General features: G+C 49.9%; 1 protein-coding gene and 1 long non-coding RNA gene across 7 annotated transcripts in view; one reads left to right on the forward strand and one right to left on the reverse strand.

Moving 5' to 3' along the window:
* The first annotated feature begins 6,214 nt into the window (after positions 1-6,214).
* On the forward strand, positions 6,215-6,987 carry LOC310685015. The gene is made up of 2 exons (XR_014515023.1): positions 6,215-6,830; positions 6,866-6,987. It is a non-coding gene; the product is annotated as an uncharacterized lncRNA (long non-coding RNA).
* An 8-nt stretch (positions 6,988-6,995) lies between these two features.
* Positions 6,996-15,365, reverse strand: part of ACSF3 (acyl-CoA synthetase family member 3) — a 64,723-nt gene continuing 56,353 nt past the window's right edge. For all 6 annotated transcript variants that reach the window (XR_014515015.1, XM_083456488.1, XM_083456491.1 and 3 more), the window contains 3 exons: positions 12,302-12,436; positions 11,462-11,573; positions 6,996-7,358 (listed from right to left, as the gene is read on the reverse strand). Coding sequence is in view for 5 of the 6 variants with exons in the window: in XM_083456488.1 (XP_083312614.1) it covers positions 7,241-7,358; positions 11,462-11,573; positions 12,302-12,436 (365 nt within the window). In the remaining variant the exon portion in view is untranslated. The remainder of the gene's footprint in view (positions 7,359-11,461; positions 11,574-12,301; positions 12,437-15,365) is intronic.

A 15,365-nucleotide genomic window follows, 5' to 3' on the forward strand; every position in this document is an offset into this window, starting at 1 on the left:
GAGTTTTATTAATGATCTTGTCAGTGGCCTGGTGCAAGGTGCAGAGGCTTGTCGGGAATGATAGATCACGGAGCGCACCGGCTGCTATTTATTCTCCAGTGACCTTGTCTCTCCCCATTGTTGCTTGCTTAAGAGTTATGAACGCGAGACATGATAATTTGATATTGATCTATATGGTAAGTGAAAAAATTTACTGCGTCGTTGATGTTTTAACCAAGGGGATGGCACGATAGCCCCAAACAGAGCGCTCCTTCCTGGCACCCATGGCTTGGTGATGCGCCCCAATGGGTAAATGGGGGTGGGAGAAGAGGAACTAAAGATGCTTGGCTCCTGACCCCCCCCACCTCCCCCATTTTTCACAATAAGCTCTATGGTGCCGCTGTGAGTGGCAGGATCTGTTATAGCTTGGCAACAGAACTGCAACAGAAGTCAAAGGGAAACCTGGGATCCCCCCCATTCTGGGTTTTTGGGGAAAAAATGTTGCCTGGGAGAGGGATTCCCCCCCCCTACTTTTAATTATTTTTAAAACTGCCTTCTTCTTGCAGACCATATGCTGCAGCTATGGTTCCAAGATTTTCTCTACAAGGAGAAAAGCTGAAAAAGGGGCTGGAAACAATCTGCCATTATCTTTTTCTGCAGAAAGAACCCCAAGAAAATGAATGGTCTCCCCACAGCCCTGGAAGATAATAGGGCCAGGGAGGGGTTAGCATTATGGCAGGGAAGAGGCTAACCTTTGGGGGCCTGAGGGCCACATTCACCATTGGCCAACCCTCAAGGGGCTGCGTGGAAGCAGTGGGTGTGGCCAAAAGTGCATGTGCCCCCCTCTCCCTTTTCCCCCCACAGTGCCCCCCCCCCAGCTCATCAAATGATCACTCCAATATCTGGCAAAGCAGTGATTATTTGCATTCAGGAGGCTGGGCAGGGCAGAGAGCTTTAAACCTGCACCTTCCAACACAGCACTCCAATCTGTTTACCTATTGCAGCTCTGCTGAAATCCTTAGGGTCTTGGGGTAAAGGGAAGCAGGTGAAAATGACAGGCATCTGGTTGGCCACTCTAAGAACAGGACTCTGGACTAGATGGGCCATTGGCCTGATCCGGCAGGCTCTTCTTATGTCCTTAAAAAATTTCTCGGAGGCTGGATCAGATCCCTGGTCCAGGAGCTAGCCAACCCTGATCTATGGACCCTAGAAGAATGTAGCTACACCCTGATCTAGGTAGGCATTAATGACTGCTGGTGTTGGGGTTGCAAAAGGAATCAGGAGAAATCTATGGAGCAAGATGCATTTCAATGGCCAGTGTGGTGCAGTGGTTAAGAGTGTCAGGCAATGACCTGGAAGACCATTGTTTGAATCCCTACTTGGCCATGACAGCCCCTGCCTCTCAGCCTGTCCTACTTCACAGGGTTGTTGTGACAATTACACAAGGAGGGAAAGAACCTCTTGGAGGACTGAAAATTTTGATTTTTTTTTTTTAAAGAGCCTCTTGGAGAAAAAGCTGAAATACAAATGTAATAAATAAAATAAATATTGGCTGTGGTGGATTGACAGGTGAGGGCTATTGCTCTCATGTCCTGCTTGTGGTTTCTCCTTGAGGCCAAGGCTTGTCTGCTGCGCTCGACTACCTGAAACCTTCAGACTGAACCACAACGGCTGTTCTAAAATTATTTTGCTCTTAAGTGTTTCTGGGTTATCTCAAACCAGAGTCATCCTTTGAAATCTTCCGAGTATGCAGACCTAAGTGGGTTGTGGGTTGGCCTTATCTTGGCATGTGCATTAGCTATACTTGAGCAACACTGGCAGGAAGCTCATGTGTGCAGAGCCAGCCCCTTGGATGAACACTAGCATGAGCAGGTCTAGGCCTGTGGGGTCTCCAGGTTGAATTGACTCACCCTAGGAAGCCTGTTGGGAGCAGCGCAGAGAGAGGGGGGAGAGAGAGGCGTGCCTGGGTTATTAAGAGAGGCTGACATTTATTTGCTCTTCCCTAATGACTACTCCCTCCCCTCCACCACCCTGCATCTGTAGCCAAACAGAAGGAGAGTGTGGCAGAGCGTGCAAAAGGACAGATCGCAATTTACGGTGGGTTATTAGCCGTCCTCGCTCTGAGATTACACTCCCCTAATGAAGGACTCTTTTACGGCACCATAAAAATAGAGGGGAAAACCCCTCAAAAAGGAGAGAAAGAGAGAGAGAGGGAGAAAAAAAGCAGGGAGAGTTGGCTGGAAAGAGTGGAATGAAGAGGGGCAGGAGGGGACCAGGGTGCGGAGCATCTGTGATACCTGCTGAATGAGATATTATTTAATCTGAGATGGAGCCGCATGCAGGTTGAAGGTGAAGTGGATTGAGGACTGATGACAGAAAAGAAGCACCAAATGGAAGAGACTCCCCATGGGGAACGTCTTCAGCTGCAGGAGAATGGGAACTGAGTAAAAAGCATTTTAAAGCACATTGATCAGAGCAGCAGAATCCCCAATGACGCTCATTCCACAGCACACACGAGAGCTACGATGATGCTTCTCTCATCTCTTGTGGAAGCACATGATAGGCAGAGCCACTTAGGTGCTGGCCACAATTCCGCATGTGCCTAGAAAGAATGGGTCTGATAGGTTTCCCCCTTGTTCCACTCCTTTCCAAGGGAAAATCGCTCTTTAGTAATAGATTGGGACAAATGGCAATCCGGGGGAAACCCAAATTTCTGTTTGCTGAGTGCTAAAGAGCTGTTTTCCCCTGAGGAATCAGTGAGAAAAGAGGAAGTGTGGATGAGCCCTCAGAGAATGCACTTTTGCACTTTGCCCTTTGATTGGCAAAGTGTTGTTGCCGTCCAGAGTGTCTAATTATAAGGATTAGTGCAAATTGAGATGTTGCTTTAAAACAGAAAAGTAAACAAAAGTGGATAGAAAAGAGTTCAGAATTAAGTAGAAACTGCCAATTTCATCTGGGGATTCTGCCCCCCCCCCATGGTGAATGTTGCAACACCCCAAAGACAACGGAATTTGTAACACGAAAGGTTGCAGCTGGCAGCTTTGTAACTTTGAAACATTCAGTTACGAAAAGCATATGAGCATCAGTACAATGGGCTCTCATAACATTCCAGCTTCCTAAACCAGGTAAGGTTCACAGTCTGAAGTAGGCTGCAATCCTGCACATATTTGCTAAGGTGTAGAAATTGCAGGGGGGTGGGGGTGGGAATTGATCTGGTACCTCGTTTGCAGTTCTCAAACCAATACACAAACTGAATTGCAGCTATAGTTCTAAATTCCCACTTCTCTGAATTCTGCAATGCAGTTCACCATCAAAAAAGGAAATACGTAAATAAACGCAAACATAAAAAGCATATACCGTATTTTTCGCTCCATAGGACGCACTTTTTTACTCTTAAAAAGTAAGGGAAAATGTCTGTGCGTCCTATGGAGCGAATGTGTGGTCCCTGGAGCGAAATTGCCGGAGTGTGGCACACTCTTGGACTGCTCTTTGGTGGTGGTGGTGGAGCCGCGCGCCTCTGCCGGCAGCCTCGACTTCCCCCTGCAGTCCCGGGAAGCTTTGGAGCAACGGGAGGGCTGTGCGCCCATCCCCCGCGCTCCTGGGCTGCTGAATGGGGCAGTGGGGAAAGCCGCGCGCCTCTGCCGGCAGCCTCGACTTCCCCCTGCAGTCCCGGGAAGCTTTGGAGCAACGGGAGGGCTGTGCGCCCATCCCCCGCGCTCCTGGGCTGCTGAATGGGGCAGTGGGGAAAGCCGCGCGCCTCTGCCGGCAGCCTCGACTTCCCCCTGCAGTCCCGGGAAGCTTTGGAGCAACGGGAGGGCTGTGCGCCCATCCCCCGCGCTCCTGGGCTGCTGAATGGGGCAGTGGGGAAAGCCGCGCGCCTCTGCCGGCAGCCTCGACTTCCCCCTGCAGTCCCGGGAAGCTTTGGAGCAACGGGAGGGCTGTGCGCCCATCCCCCGCGCTCCTGGGCTGCTGAATGGGGCAGTGGGGAAAGCCGCGCGCCTCTGCCGGCAGCCTCGACTTCCCCCTGCAGTCCCGGGAAGCTTTGGAGCAACGGGAGGGCTGTGCGCCCATCCCCCCCGCTCCTGGGCTGCTGAATGGGGCAGTGGGGAAAGCCGTGCGCCTCTGCTGGCAGCCTCGACTTCCCCCTGCAGTCCCGGGAAGCTTCGGAGCAACGGGAGGGCTGTGCGCCCATCCCCCGCGCTCCTGGGCTGCTGAATGGGGATGGGGGGTGCTGCTCTGCCAGCAGCCTGCGGTTCCCCCTCAAGCTTTGGAGCAGCAGGCAGCCTGCCCCACGTTCCTGTGCTGCTGAATGGGGATGGGGGGGTGCTCTCTGCCAGCAGCCTGCCCTTTCCCCTTAAGGTTTGCAGCAGCAGGCAGCCTGCCCCACGTTCCTGTGCTGCTGAATGGGGATGGGGGGTGCTCTCTGCCAGTAGCCTGCCCTTTCCCCTTAAGATTTGCAGCAGCAGGCGGCCTGCCCCACGTTCCTGTGCTTCTGAATGGAGATGGGGGATGCTCTCTGCCAGCAGCCTGCCCTTTCCCCTTAAGGTTTGCAGCAGCAGGCAGCCTGCCCCACGTTCCTGGGCTGCTGAATGGGGATGGGGGGTGCTCTCTGCCAGCAGCCTGCCCTTTCCCCTTAAGGTTTGCAGCAGCAGGCAGCCTGCCCCACGTTCCTGGGCTGCTGAATGGGGATGGGGGGGTGCTCTCTGCCAGCAGCCTGCCCTTTCCCCTTAAGGTTTGCAGCAGCAGGCAGCCTGCCCCACGTTCCTGTGCTGCTGAATGGGGATGGGGGGTGCTCTCTGCCAGTAGCCTGCCCTTTCCCCTTAAGATTTGCAGCAGCAGGCGGCCTGCCCCACGTTCCTGTGCTTCTGAATGGAGATGGGGGATGCTCTCTGCCAGCAGCCTGCCCTTTCCCCTTAAGGTTTGCAGCAGCAGGCAGCCTGCCCCACGTTCCTGGGCTGCTGAATGGGGATGGGGGGTGCTCTCTGCCAGCAGCCTGCCCTTTCCCCTTAAGGTTTGCAGCAGCAGGCAGCCTGCCCCACGTTCCTGGGCTGCTGAATGGGGATGGGGGGGTGCTCTCTGCCAGCAGCCTGCCCTTTCCCCTTAAGATTTGCAGCAGCAGGCAGCCTGCCCCACGTTCCTGGGCTGCTGAATGGGGATGGGGGGGTGCTCTCTGCCAGCAGCCTGCCCTTTCCCCTTAAGGTTTGCAGCAGCAGGCAGCCTGCCCCACGTTCCTGGGCTGCTGAATGGGGATGGGGGGGTGCTCTCTGCCAGCAGCCTGCCCTTTCCCCTTAAGGTTTGCAGCAGCAGGCAGCCTGCCCCACGTTCCTGGGCTGCTGAATGGGGATGGGGGGTGCTCTCTGCCAGCAGCCTGCCTTTCCCTCTCAAGCTTTGGAGAAGTGGGCAGGCTGTTCGCTGAGAGCGGGGAGGAAGAGGATGGAGAGGAGGGGGACCAAGAAGCTGGGTGAAGGGAGAGGTGTGAGTGGAGAGTCATGGTAGAGTGCAAAGGAGAGGGAGCAGTGAAGGGAAGAAATTGCAGACGAGTTTGGGTGAAAGGGATGGAGAGGAGGAGGCTGGAAAAGGGGACTGTGCTGCTTGGGGAGGGGGAGAAAAAAGTGGGGAGAAGGAAAGCCTCCCAAGCCTGCCGCTGAGAAGCTCTGCTCAGCTGTTTCTTGACTGTAATTCAAGTAAAGGGAATGTTTGAGAGCAGCAGGCAGGCTGTTCGCTGAGAGAGGGGAGGAAGAGGATTGAGAGGAAAAAATGTGGCATTAGCAATGCTTTGGATGGAAACGAAGATGGTATTTTACATGAAGATAGCGAAGAAAGTGGTGTCAGTGATTGTGAGCAACTGAGCTTCATAAATTCTGACTCTAGCAGTGATGAGTTCTTGGGGTTCACAGAAGACTAGAAGAGTACTCAAACCTTAGTCTCTCTTCATTTGTTAATGACAGTGATGATGGTTCTTAATGCCATTGTTGACTGCTGTTCACTTAACATTGCTGTAATATGATTCTGATATACTGGTTGTTTACAGTAGTTTATACAACATTTGATTCAGAATATTTTTTCCTTGTTTTCCTCCTCTAAAAACTAGGTGCGCCCTATGGTCGGGTGCGTCCTATAGAGCGAAAAATACGGTATTTAGTGGGAAATGTGCAAGAAAAAATTGTTTATAGCAGTGAAAACAATGCACAAAAATGCATATTAGGAAAATCTGTTTTTAAAAAAGTGTGCATATTTGGCAAAAATGTGTATATTAGAAATGTGCATGCGCATGTACACATGTTCATGCAGACTTTTAAAATAAAAACCTCAAAATGATGCAGAAATAGGGCAAAGTGAACTTAAGACGGAGAAAACGAAAAACTGAGAGAAACTGAAATTATTGTCAGATGTGTCCACCCCTAATATATTTACTTCTGAGTAAATATGGACAGGTTTGCATTGTTAATCTCTTCCAAATGTGCCATACAAGCCAACACTTTCTGGTAGCTGTTATAGCACAAATGTTGCCTGCATTATACATTGGGGGCTTGGGTGGATGCTCAGCCCCACAGGTGTGATTGCTGAGAAGGAGGGAAGGGGTTGATGGAATATACCCTCTTCTGGACTTCAGGCATGTAGGAGGGAGGGAGGGGATAGCAACAATTTTCATTGTCATTCCCTCTTTAGGAACCCAAAAGTATACAAAGAACACCTAAAGATGGGGGTGGATGATGACAGGAGCCACTGGTTTGTTTTTTAGAGTCTAAGCAAGTCCACGTTTGCAGAACAGACAATCAGTTTGCTTGTACATGTAATTGTTCAACTGATGAAACTAGGAGCCTTCCGTGGGTAGGGGTGTGTGCTCTTGGGTGGGGCCCGGGGCTTCTGTTCAAAACGCCTTGAGTTCCCCCAGGCCCTGGAAGGTAAAGCCAGCAACCCTGATTGACATGGAGCTCGAAATTGCATCACTGCCAAACCCTGAACTCGCTGCAGGAAGAACATATTGCCAGCCAAAAACAAAAAACAGACTGAAGAAGAAGAAAGCCAGATTTTATGAGACGTTGATTCACAAGTTAAGAAAATAAATCGCAGGTCCTGTCCAACCTTACTCATCATGAGATAAGGACTTGTCAAAATGCAAGGGTGGCACCGGGGAGTTGGAAAACAGAGCACTCAGTCACACTTTTGGAAAAACCTCACCACGCTGCCCCACATTTCCATGCCAGGGTGTTGTCACGAAGCCTCCCCGTCCTGCGTGACTCCCGCCAGGCGCCCATCACTAGGCGGAGTAGAAATGCTTGAGAAGCTGCTTCTTGTCCACTTTGCCCATTTGGTTTCGCGGGATCTCCTCCACCACCAGCAGTTCAGAGGGGATGGTGTAAGGTGCCATGAACTCTCTGGGACACACAAGCACATGTTCTGGTTAAGAGACTGCTTCTGCAAATGCCCATCTCCTCTCTACTCCTGCCCTAGCGCTGAATCATGGCTTCCCTTGTGATACAGAGCTGGACAGGGACCCTGGAAGCTGCCTAACAACAAGTCAGACCCTTGATCCATCTAGCTCAGTGTTATTTACTGGCAATGGTTACCCAGTGTTTCAGTGGTGAATCTCTCCCAGTGCTACCTGGAGATGCTGAGGATTGAGCATGGGACCTCCTGCATGCAAAGCAGTACCTTTCCCAGTGAGCTACATCCCTTCTCCAAAATACTCTCAAGGAAAGGACTGTGCACCCCTCGGTAGAAGAGTCAACAGATATAAACTATGCAAACATTTGAGCCTGGAAATAAACCAGTGAAGGTTTCCAGTCATTAGAGCAGTGAGACACTGCCCTGTTCAACTTGGGCCAGGTGAAGTGCTCATGTTTCCACTTTCCCTCCCTACAAATATTCCGTATATACTAGCATACAGTTCACTGTGTCATAAGGCCTATGGCCCCCTGACCAGAACAAGCAAGGACAGAAGTGTTCAATCTGGAATCAAAACAAGAAGTGGGGCAGATGAAAAGAATGCACTTCTTTGTACAGTGCAAATTCCACTTCTGTCCTAATGGCCACTGGCATAGATGGACAAAGCAAAGAGTCTCCTATAATAAACATGTGAGCCTTCAAGGTGCTGCAAGACCTTTTATAGCTTTAAAAGGGGATTAGAGAAGGTCAAGGAGGAGGAGGAAGTCTTTCAGCAGCTCTCAGCCATCATGGCAAATAAGAATTTCCATGTTCAGAGGCAGCGTACCACTGTTGTGGAAGATCAAGGGCTGCTTGTGAGCTTCTAGGGGAGGACATCTAGCTGACCACTGTAGGAAGCAGAATGCTGGACTAGAAGCTGATTTGGCCTCATCCAGCACAGCCCATTTTAGGCTCCTATGCGATCGGTTGTGCCTATTCTGATGGAACGCTGTCCTTCAACCAGGGGGTTTAGATCAAGGGTGGCACAGGAGGAGCAGCTGCTTGGAGGGCGTTCTGTACCCACATATTACTCTGGGTCACCCACCCATGCACATGGATACTTAAGGCTGAGTAACAACATACCACAGTGTGTGTGTGTGTGTGTGTGAGAGAGAGAGAGAGAGAGAGAGAGAGAAAGTGCCCAGACAAAGCACCTCCAAGAAGCAGAATGGATCACTTTTAATGGGTTCTCATCAATCCTTGCAATTAGATATGGCAGGAAGAGCAAATGACAAATTGTCAACATAAGCGCTAAGGAGCCTTGCAAACTCCCGGCCCTCCACACAAGCCCCCCTCCCATGTGCAACCCCCCCCCCATTCCTCTTGATCACAGGCATGCATGATGGGGAGGATGCCAAGCAAGTTCAGCATCTTATTAAAGCCCCACCAGGGGACTGTCTGAGCACGAAAGAAAGTCACCTTGCCCACTGCAAAGTGTGCGTGATCATATGCATGTGGGATGCTTTCCCTCACTAGACCGCTGGCTGCAGGGCATGCCCTGCTCTGACGGGTACCTCGTGGGCACAGAGTCTGGAGTGACATGCCAAGCCCGCCCAGCATGTCAGGGCTCTTCTCCTCCCTCAGTGCCTCCGCTGCTTTCAAACTATCGATGCCTTTCTGCCATGCGGAGGAGGCCTCAAACTCAGGACCCGCTTGTCACCGGGAGCAGATTGGAGGTGAAAGCCACGAAATGAATCACTCTGAAGAGGGACATGTGTCTCCTGCCAGAGAATGTGGCGGGGGGCGGGGGGACGAAGGGAGGCAAGTGGCGTGGAAGATAAAGAGGAGAGACAGGACGAGCGGCAGTGAAAGAAGCCGGCAGGGGTGTGAGACCCGGGAGGCGGCGTGCGGAGAGAGCGGGCCAAGGACCCTTCCCGAGGTGCTCAAACACTGTTGCTCCAGAGAGACGCATCGCATTCAGGCTGGATTTCTCCTCTCGCAGCCTGTCCTGCAATCTTGGCTGTGAGGAGACAGGCAGGAAACTGAGGCACAAGGGCAAAGAGGGGAGATGTGCAAGGGGATAGCACTTGTTCCCCTGCTGCCACCACCCTAACAGCTCGAGAAGTGATGGAAGTGAAGGAAGTTAAAGGCTTGATAACAGCTATGCTGGGCCCTCTGCGATTGACGCGGCTGGTTTTCGGCTTTCGCGCCCTCTTACAGCCTTTATGCAACACACCTTACTCTCCCTGCGCAGCCTGCCAAAGAAGCTTTTGTAACACTGGTATACCATTCCCTCTTCTGGCCATCACTGGGCTGTTCTTTCTATTGAGGAGCTGGGCCTTTATACACGGATAATCTTTGCCTGGGAGGAGGAAGTGGGGCTGTACATGTTTGGTGGTGATGGGGAACCCACCTCCATAGCACAAGAAGCAGGAAATGACCAATAACCAACACTGCTGGGCTCATAATCAGCTCAACCAGTTTCCAGGGCCACACTTTCAGATGCCACATATACCAGGTCCTAGGAGAATGCTAACGTGGGCATGGTGTAGGGGGCACCCCAGGTTGGTTGCAGCGTAACTATGGGAATGTAGGAACCTCATTTACGTTGTTCGTCTGGCTCAGCACTGACTACACTGACTGTCGGTGGGTCTCTAGTGTTTCATAGAGAAGACGTCCTTCTGCATACAAAGCACATGCTCTGCCACTGAGCTACGGTCCTTCCCTAGGGAAGCAGAGGGCTAGATGGGCTTTTAGTATGACCCTTTAGGGGTCTTTCTATTTTGTTATGTAAAAAAAAATGTATGGGTGCTGTGCAAGTGCCCAGCTAGCCTCTCACGTGTTATGCGAGGAAGCTGGCATGCAGGCAGGGGAGTGAGAGGCCAGGGCTCAAGGCCTCCACACCTCTGGATTTCTTTGTGAGTTTTCTTTGCTGTTTATTCAGAGCAACAGAGGCTAGCAAGAGTATTCCTCACATTTGCTAAATTGCAAACCTCCCACTGTGATTTTTGCAAATCCTGGGGACTGTTTAATTGGGCAGCTGTGCAGCCCTGGATGAAACAAGAATGCCTGTGGTTTGTGAATAGCACCAGTTTCACATACCCTCTAAAAAAGCATCCAATATGTTTTTGGGATTGGGGGGGTGGAGCAGCCACCTGGGACAAGGGAACCCTTATTCAATTTGTATTAGTTGAACTGATGAAAAATTGTGTGTGTGTGTATGTGTATTCTGCTTCTATTATTTCAGCACACCTTGGAGACTAGCTCTCTAATTTAGGCCCAGCTTGGTAGCAGGGGAGGGCAAGAAAGCACATAGGAATACCATTGCACAAAAAAATCTAGAGCCATGTTTGTAGCCTCGTGAGTCAGAAGGAATTAACTGTGTTGTTCCAGACCCATTGGCCTAGAGGGAAGTAGCAATAGATAGTCCAACAGCAGCCCAGCCTATACTTGAATAACATATACAGACTAAATAGCTAGGATGCAACCAGCAGCTTTATAGAACCAAGTGGACCCCTATTGGCTCCTGGTGTCACCTGACCCCCTCTACTAAACACTGATAGCTGCAGTGCCACCCTCTGGTCAGTGATGGCATTAAACTGCAACAGAGGACAACTGTCCCCTCTTGGCTAGATAATCGAAACACAGACTTCTACAACCAGATGAAAGTCTGATGTTCTGGACTACAACTCCTATTAGCTTCAGCCAGCAGAGTCATGGTCTTGCTGGCTGGAGCTGATGGGAATTATAGTACAAGATATCCAGCAGTCACCAGGTTGGAGAAGGCTGAAGTAGGAAATTCACATTGGAGTAAAGTAGAGAAATAAATGGCATTCTACCAGGACATTTACTTTTTCATTTACCTGCTGAATATATTTTCATTCTTACCGTAGGAAAAATATCATAAATGTTGGGAAGTTTGGAAACCAGCTTGTAAATAACCTTAGTTTGTACCCACTGGTTTGGCTGCTGTTCATCCTGCATTTATTCATTTTACTTATTTAATATATTTATACCCCGCCTTTCTCCCAAGTAAGTACTGAACTGGAATAGACAATGGCCTGCCCTATACCTTCCCATGACACCCCATACCCAGTGGGTGCTGCCATGTTACCTTGCCCATTCCTTCAGGTCCGTGAGAGACAGTGCCTGGCCCTCATGCAGCCTGACCACAGCGCTGATCTTCTGACCCCACGTCATGTCTGGGGCACCAATCACAGCCACATCTGGAGAGGGGAAAAATGTGAAAGAGTCACACAGGGAAGGTGGGAGGAACTCCCTCCTACATGAAATTCACATGGCTCTGCCTTTACTTTGTCCAAGCTTATTATTTGGTCTCTGTGTTAAACTTGGTGCCTGTTTCAGTTTGGTGGGCAGGCTGCTAAAACTGTTTTAACTTGAGATGACTTATTTAATTTATTCATTATGCTATTATTTATTTCATAAAATTTATATACCACTTGATAGTAAAAAATCAAGGAAGATTTACAATCCTACTTTAAAACATATTAAAATTACTTATTTGCAATAGCTGTACTATTTTCTCTCTCGTTCTTTAAACACTCTGCAATTGTTTTATATTTTGCCTTAACTACAGCTCGTTAGCTGCCCTGAGTGCCATTTATGGGAGAATATGTCTCAGGTTCAGGCCCTGATGCCTTCAGGTAGGGCTGGGAAGGACCACCTAAAACCACAGAGAGCCACTGCCAGATACTGTTTACAATCCTCCAAACTGTCTTTCTCAGTATACAGGGCAGTTTCGTTTGAGATGGTGGGAGAGAGAGAGAGATTGAGTGTGTGTGTGCAAGCGAAGGAGGGTGGGTGGGTTTACCTGGGATGTGGAATGCCATTGGGGGACCTGTCAGACCTTGCTGCGCTTTGTAAAGCACTAAGAACATGAACTGAACTATGTTAGCAAATCAATAAATAGCTGCAGGGCGGGGCTAGGCTTTACCAGCAATGCTGGGGTGGGCCAGCAGGTGGCGCTCGACTTCCAGGGCACTGATTTTGTAGCCGCCACTTTTGATGATGTCAACTGAGGTCCGTCCTCTGATCCAGTAGGTGCCCTCCTTATACACAGCGGTGTCACCTGGAAAAAGAAAGGAGCTGGTAAGACGAGGTGGGCGACATTTGTAGGGGCGGAACAGCAGACTGGAGATCGACATCTAGAAGCCACTAATAAGGAAAGAGGAAGAGGTGTGGCAGTGATGGCAGAGAAGGCAAAGACAAGAGGCAATGGCTAGTGAGGATGAAAAAAGGAGGGACAAAAATAAGAACGAATTGATGTTGTGCCTCTAATATATGAAAAGCATTTTAATACCAATTAAAAACAATGCACGACCATGACAATGCACATACAATATTTGACTTACTATTTGCTGTACTATAGTTATTTGTTCTGACCAATGAGGGAGACCTCGAGTGAAAGATATTTGGCTATGGTAAACATTGCTAACTTATTGGTTCCATTTGTTTTCATTCTCTTATTTTAAGACAGATTATGAGCCATACCTAGCAGTTTGTGGACACCTGGCTGTTCTAATTTGGAAACTTTTTTTTTAATAGCAGCTGCTGATCCAGACCAGCAGGATGCCAGCACCAGCACCAAGGAAGACATCACTTGCCAACTCTAGGGCCTGAGATGGTCGCATTGGGGAAATGTGCTCTTGAGGTACTTGGGTCTCAAGCCACAGGACTTTACACACTAGAACTAGCACCTTGAACTGGGTTGGTAGCTCAATGCCAGTGCAGCAGTTTCAGAACCAGTGTGACACATGGCACCTCCATGTTCACAGACAATATGCCACTGAGCACTTTCACGGCTTGCCTGTTGGGCTTCTTGGAAGAATCTGGTTGGCTGCTGTGGCAAACAGGATGCTGGACTAGATGGATCTTAGGGGTCTCATCTAAAACGGATTGGTTAGATTAGATTAGATGAGCCTGACCAAAGGCTTACCATTGTCCTTTCCACCATGAGGGAGTCCACCCTGGCCATGACCAGGTTTCCTTTTGTGGCTTGTCTCCCAGATCCTTCTGCCCTCTCTCTCACTTACCCTCCCTCACATCCTCCAGGGCTCTGGGAAGCTGCAGCCTCCTAGGCAAGAGAAGCACAAGCCCCTCTCTTGCCTGTGCCATCCACTGCCATTCTGAAATGTCAGCTGAACACAAGGCTGTTCTCTGAAACATCAGCCCAACGTAGATATGGAGGGTCTGCCCTCTGCGGACTGGTCACAATGGTCCTCTTGCCTCAGCCCACAACTGGCTACAGCTTGTTGGCATTCGAGGTATGAGGTAGCAGAGAGAAATGGGATGAACTCACTAGGGCCAAATCTGCATCAGTTCAAGCATCACCATGAAATGTCACCATTTCAAACAGTCATGGGATCCCCCCAAGAATTCCAGGAGGTGTGCTTTGTTACGGGTGCTGTTAGGGGCCCCTGCCACCCCTTCCCCAGCTACAATTCCCAGAGTGGTTTAACAATCAATCTCTCTTCATAGGGAACTCTGGGAACTGTAGCTCTTGAAGGGGAACAGGGGTTTCCTTACAATTCTCTGCACCCTCAACAAACCACAGCTCCCATAATTCTTTGGGGGAAGCCATAGCTGTTTAAGGTAGTACAGTGGTACCTCGGGTTAAGTACTTAATTCGTTCCAGAGGTCCGTTCTTAACCTGAAACTGTTTTTAACCTGAAGCACCACTTTAGCTAATGGGGCCTGCCGCTGGAGCACGATTTCTGTTCTCATCCTGAAGCAAAGTTCTTAACCCGAGGTACTATTTCTGGGTTAGTGGTGTCTGTAACCTGAAGCGTCTGTAACCTGAAGCATATGTAAGCCGAGGTACCACTGTATCATAATGCTACAAATGTATGGTGTGGGTGTGGTCTAAAACTCTAAATTGCCTTACACTGAGTTGTATCACTGGTTCATTTCACTCAGTATTATTTGACTGGCAGGGGCATTCCAGAGTCTCAGGCAGAATTCCTTCCCTGCCTTCCACTGCTTCCTCTGGAACTAAACCGGCTATCAGGAAAAGCTCCCAGAGCACATAGCTGCATTTCTCTCTGCTGGTGCTCCTGTGGCAGCTCACTCAGAGCGCTCACTGCTGGCCTCCTTCTCCCTGGGTGGGGGAAAGGACCTGCCATGTAATTGATGTGCAGGACAAAAAGGGATTGGATTGTGCTCATCTCCCCCTCATTATCTTAAGGGAAAGGAAGCTGTGGATGCAGCAGTGTTTCCAGAGTGGCTGTTTTAAAATTCTTGCAGGTTTTATTAAGAGTGCCTGAGATGGAATTTGCATATGAAGATGCAGAGGTGTCAAGTAGTGTAGCTTTGTGAAGGAGAGGTGTAGAGATGGCAAGCGAAATCTTCTTCCAAGGAAGGGCTGGGGAGGTGGGCTAGAGCACTTTGCAACATCTTTCTATGCGAGGCCTTAGACAATTACAACAGAAATAGCATCTATAATAATAATAATAATAATAATAATTTATTATTTATACCCCGCCCATCTGGCTGGGTTTCCCCAGCCACTCTGGGCGGCTTCCAAAAGAATATTAAAATATTGTGATACATCAAACATTAAAAGCTTCCCTAAACAGGGCTGCCTTCAGATGTCTTCTAAAAGTCTGGTAGTTGTTGTTCTCTTTGACATCTGGTGGGAGGGCGTTCCACAGGGAGGGCGCCACTACCGAGAAGGCCCTCTGCCTGGTTCCCTGTAACTTGGCTTCTCGCAGTGAGGGAACCGCCAGAAGGCCCTCGGTGCTGGACCTCAGTGTCCGGGTAGAACGATGGGGGTGGAGACGCTCCTTCAGGTATACTGGACCGAGGCCGTTTAGGGCTTTAAAGGTCAGCACCAACACTTTGAATTGTGCTCGGAAACGTACTGGGAGCCAATGTAGGTCTTTCAAGACCGGTGTTATATGGTCTCGGCGGCTGCTCCCAGTCACCAGTCTGGCCGCTGCATTCTGGATTAGTTGTAGTTTCCGGGTCACCTTCAAAGGTAGCCCCACGTAGAGCGCATT

This window comes from Podarcis tiliguerta (assembly GCF_965153285.1).
Source record: "Podarcis tiliguerta genome assembly, chromosome: 8".
In the NCBI taxonomy this organism is placed as follows: Eukaryota; Metazoa; Chordata; class Lepidosauria; order Squamata; family Lacertidae; genus Podarcis; species Podarcis tiliguerta.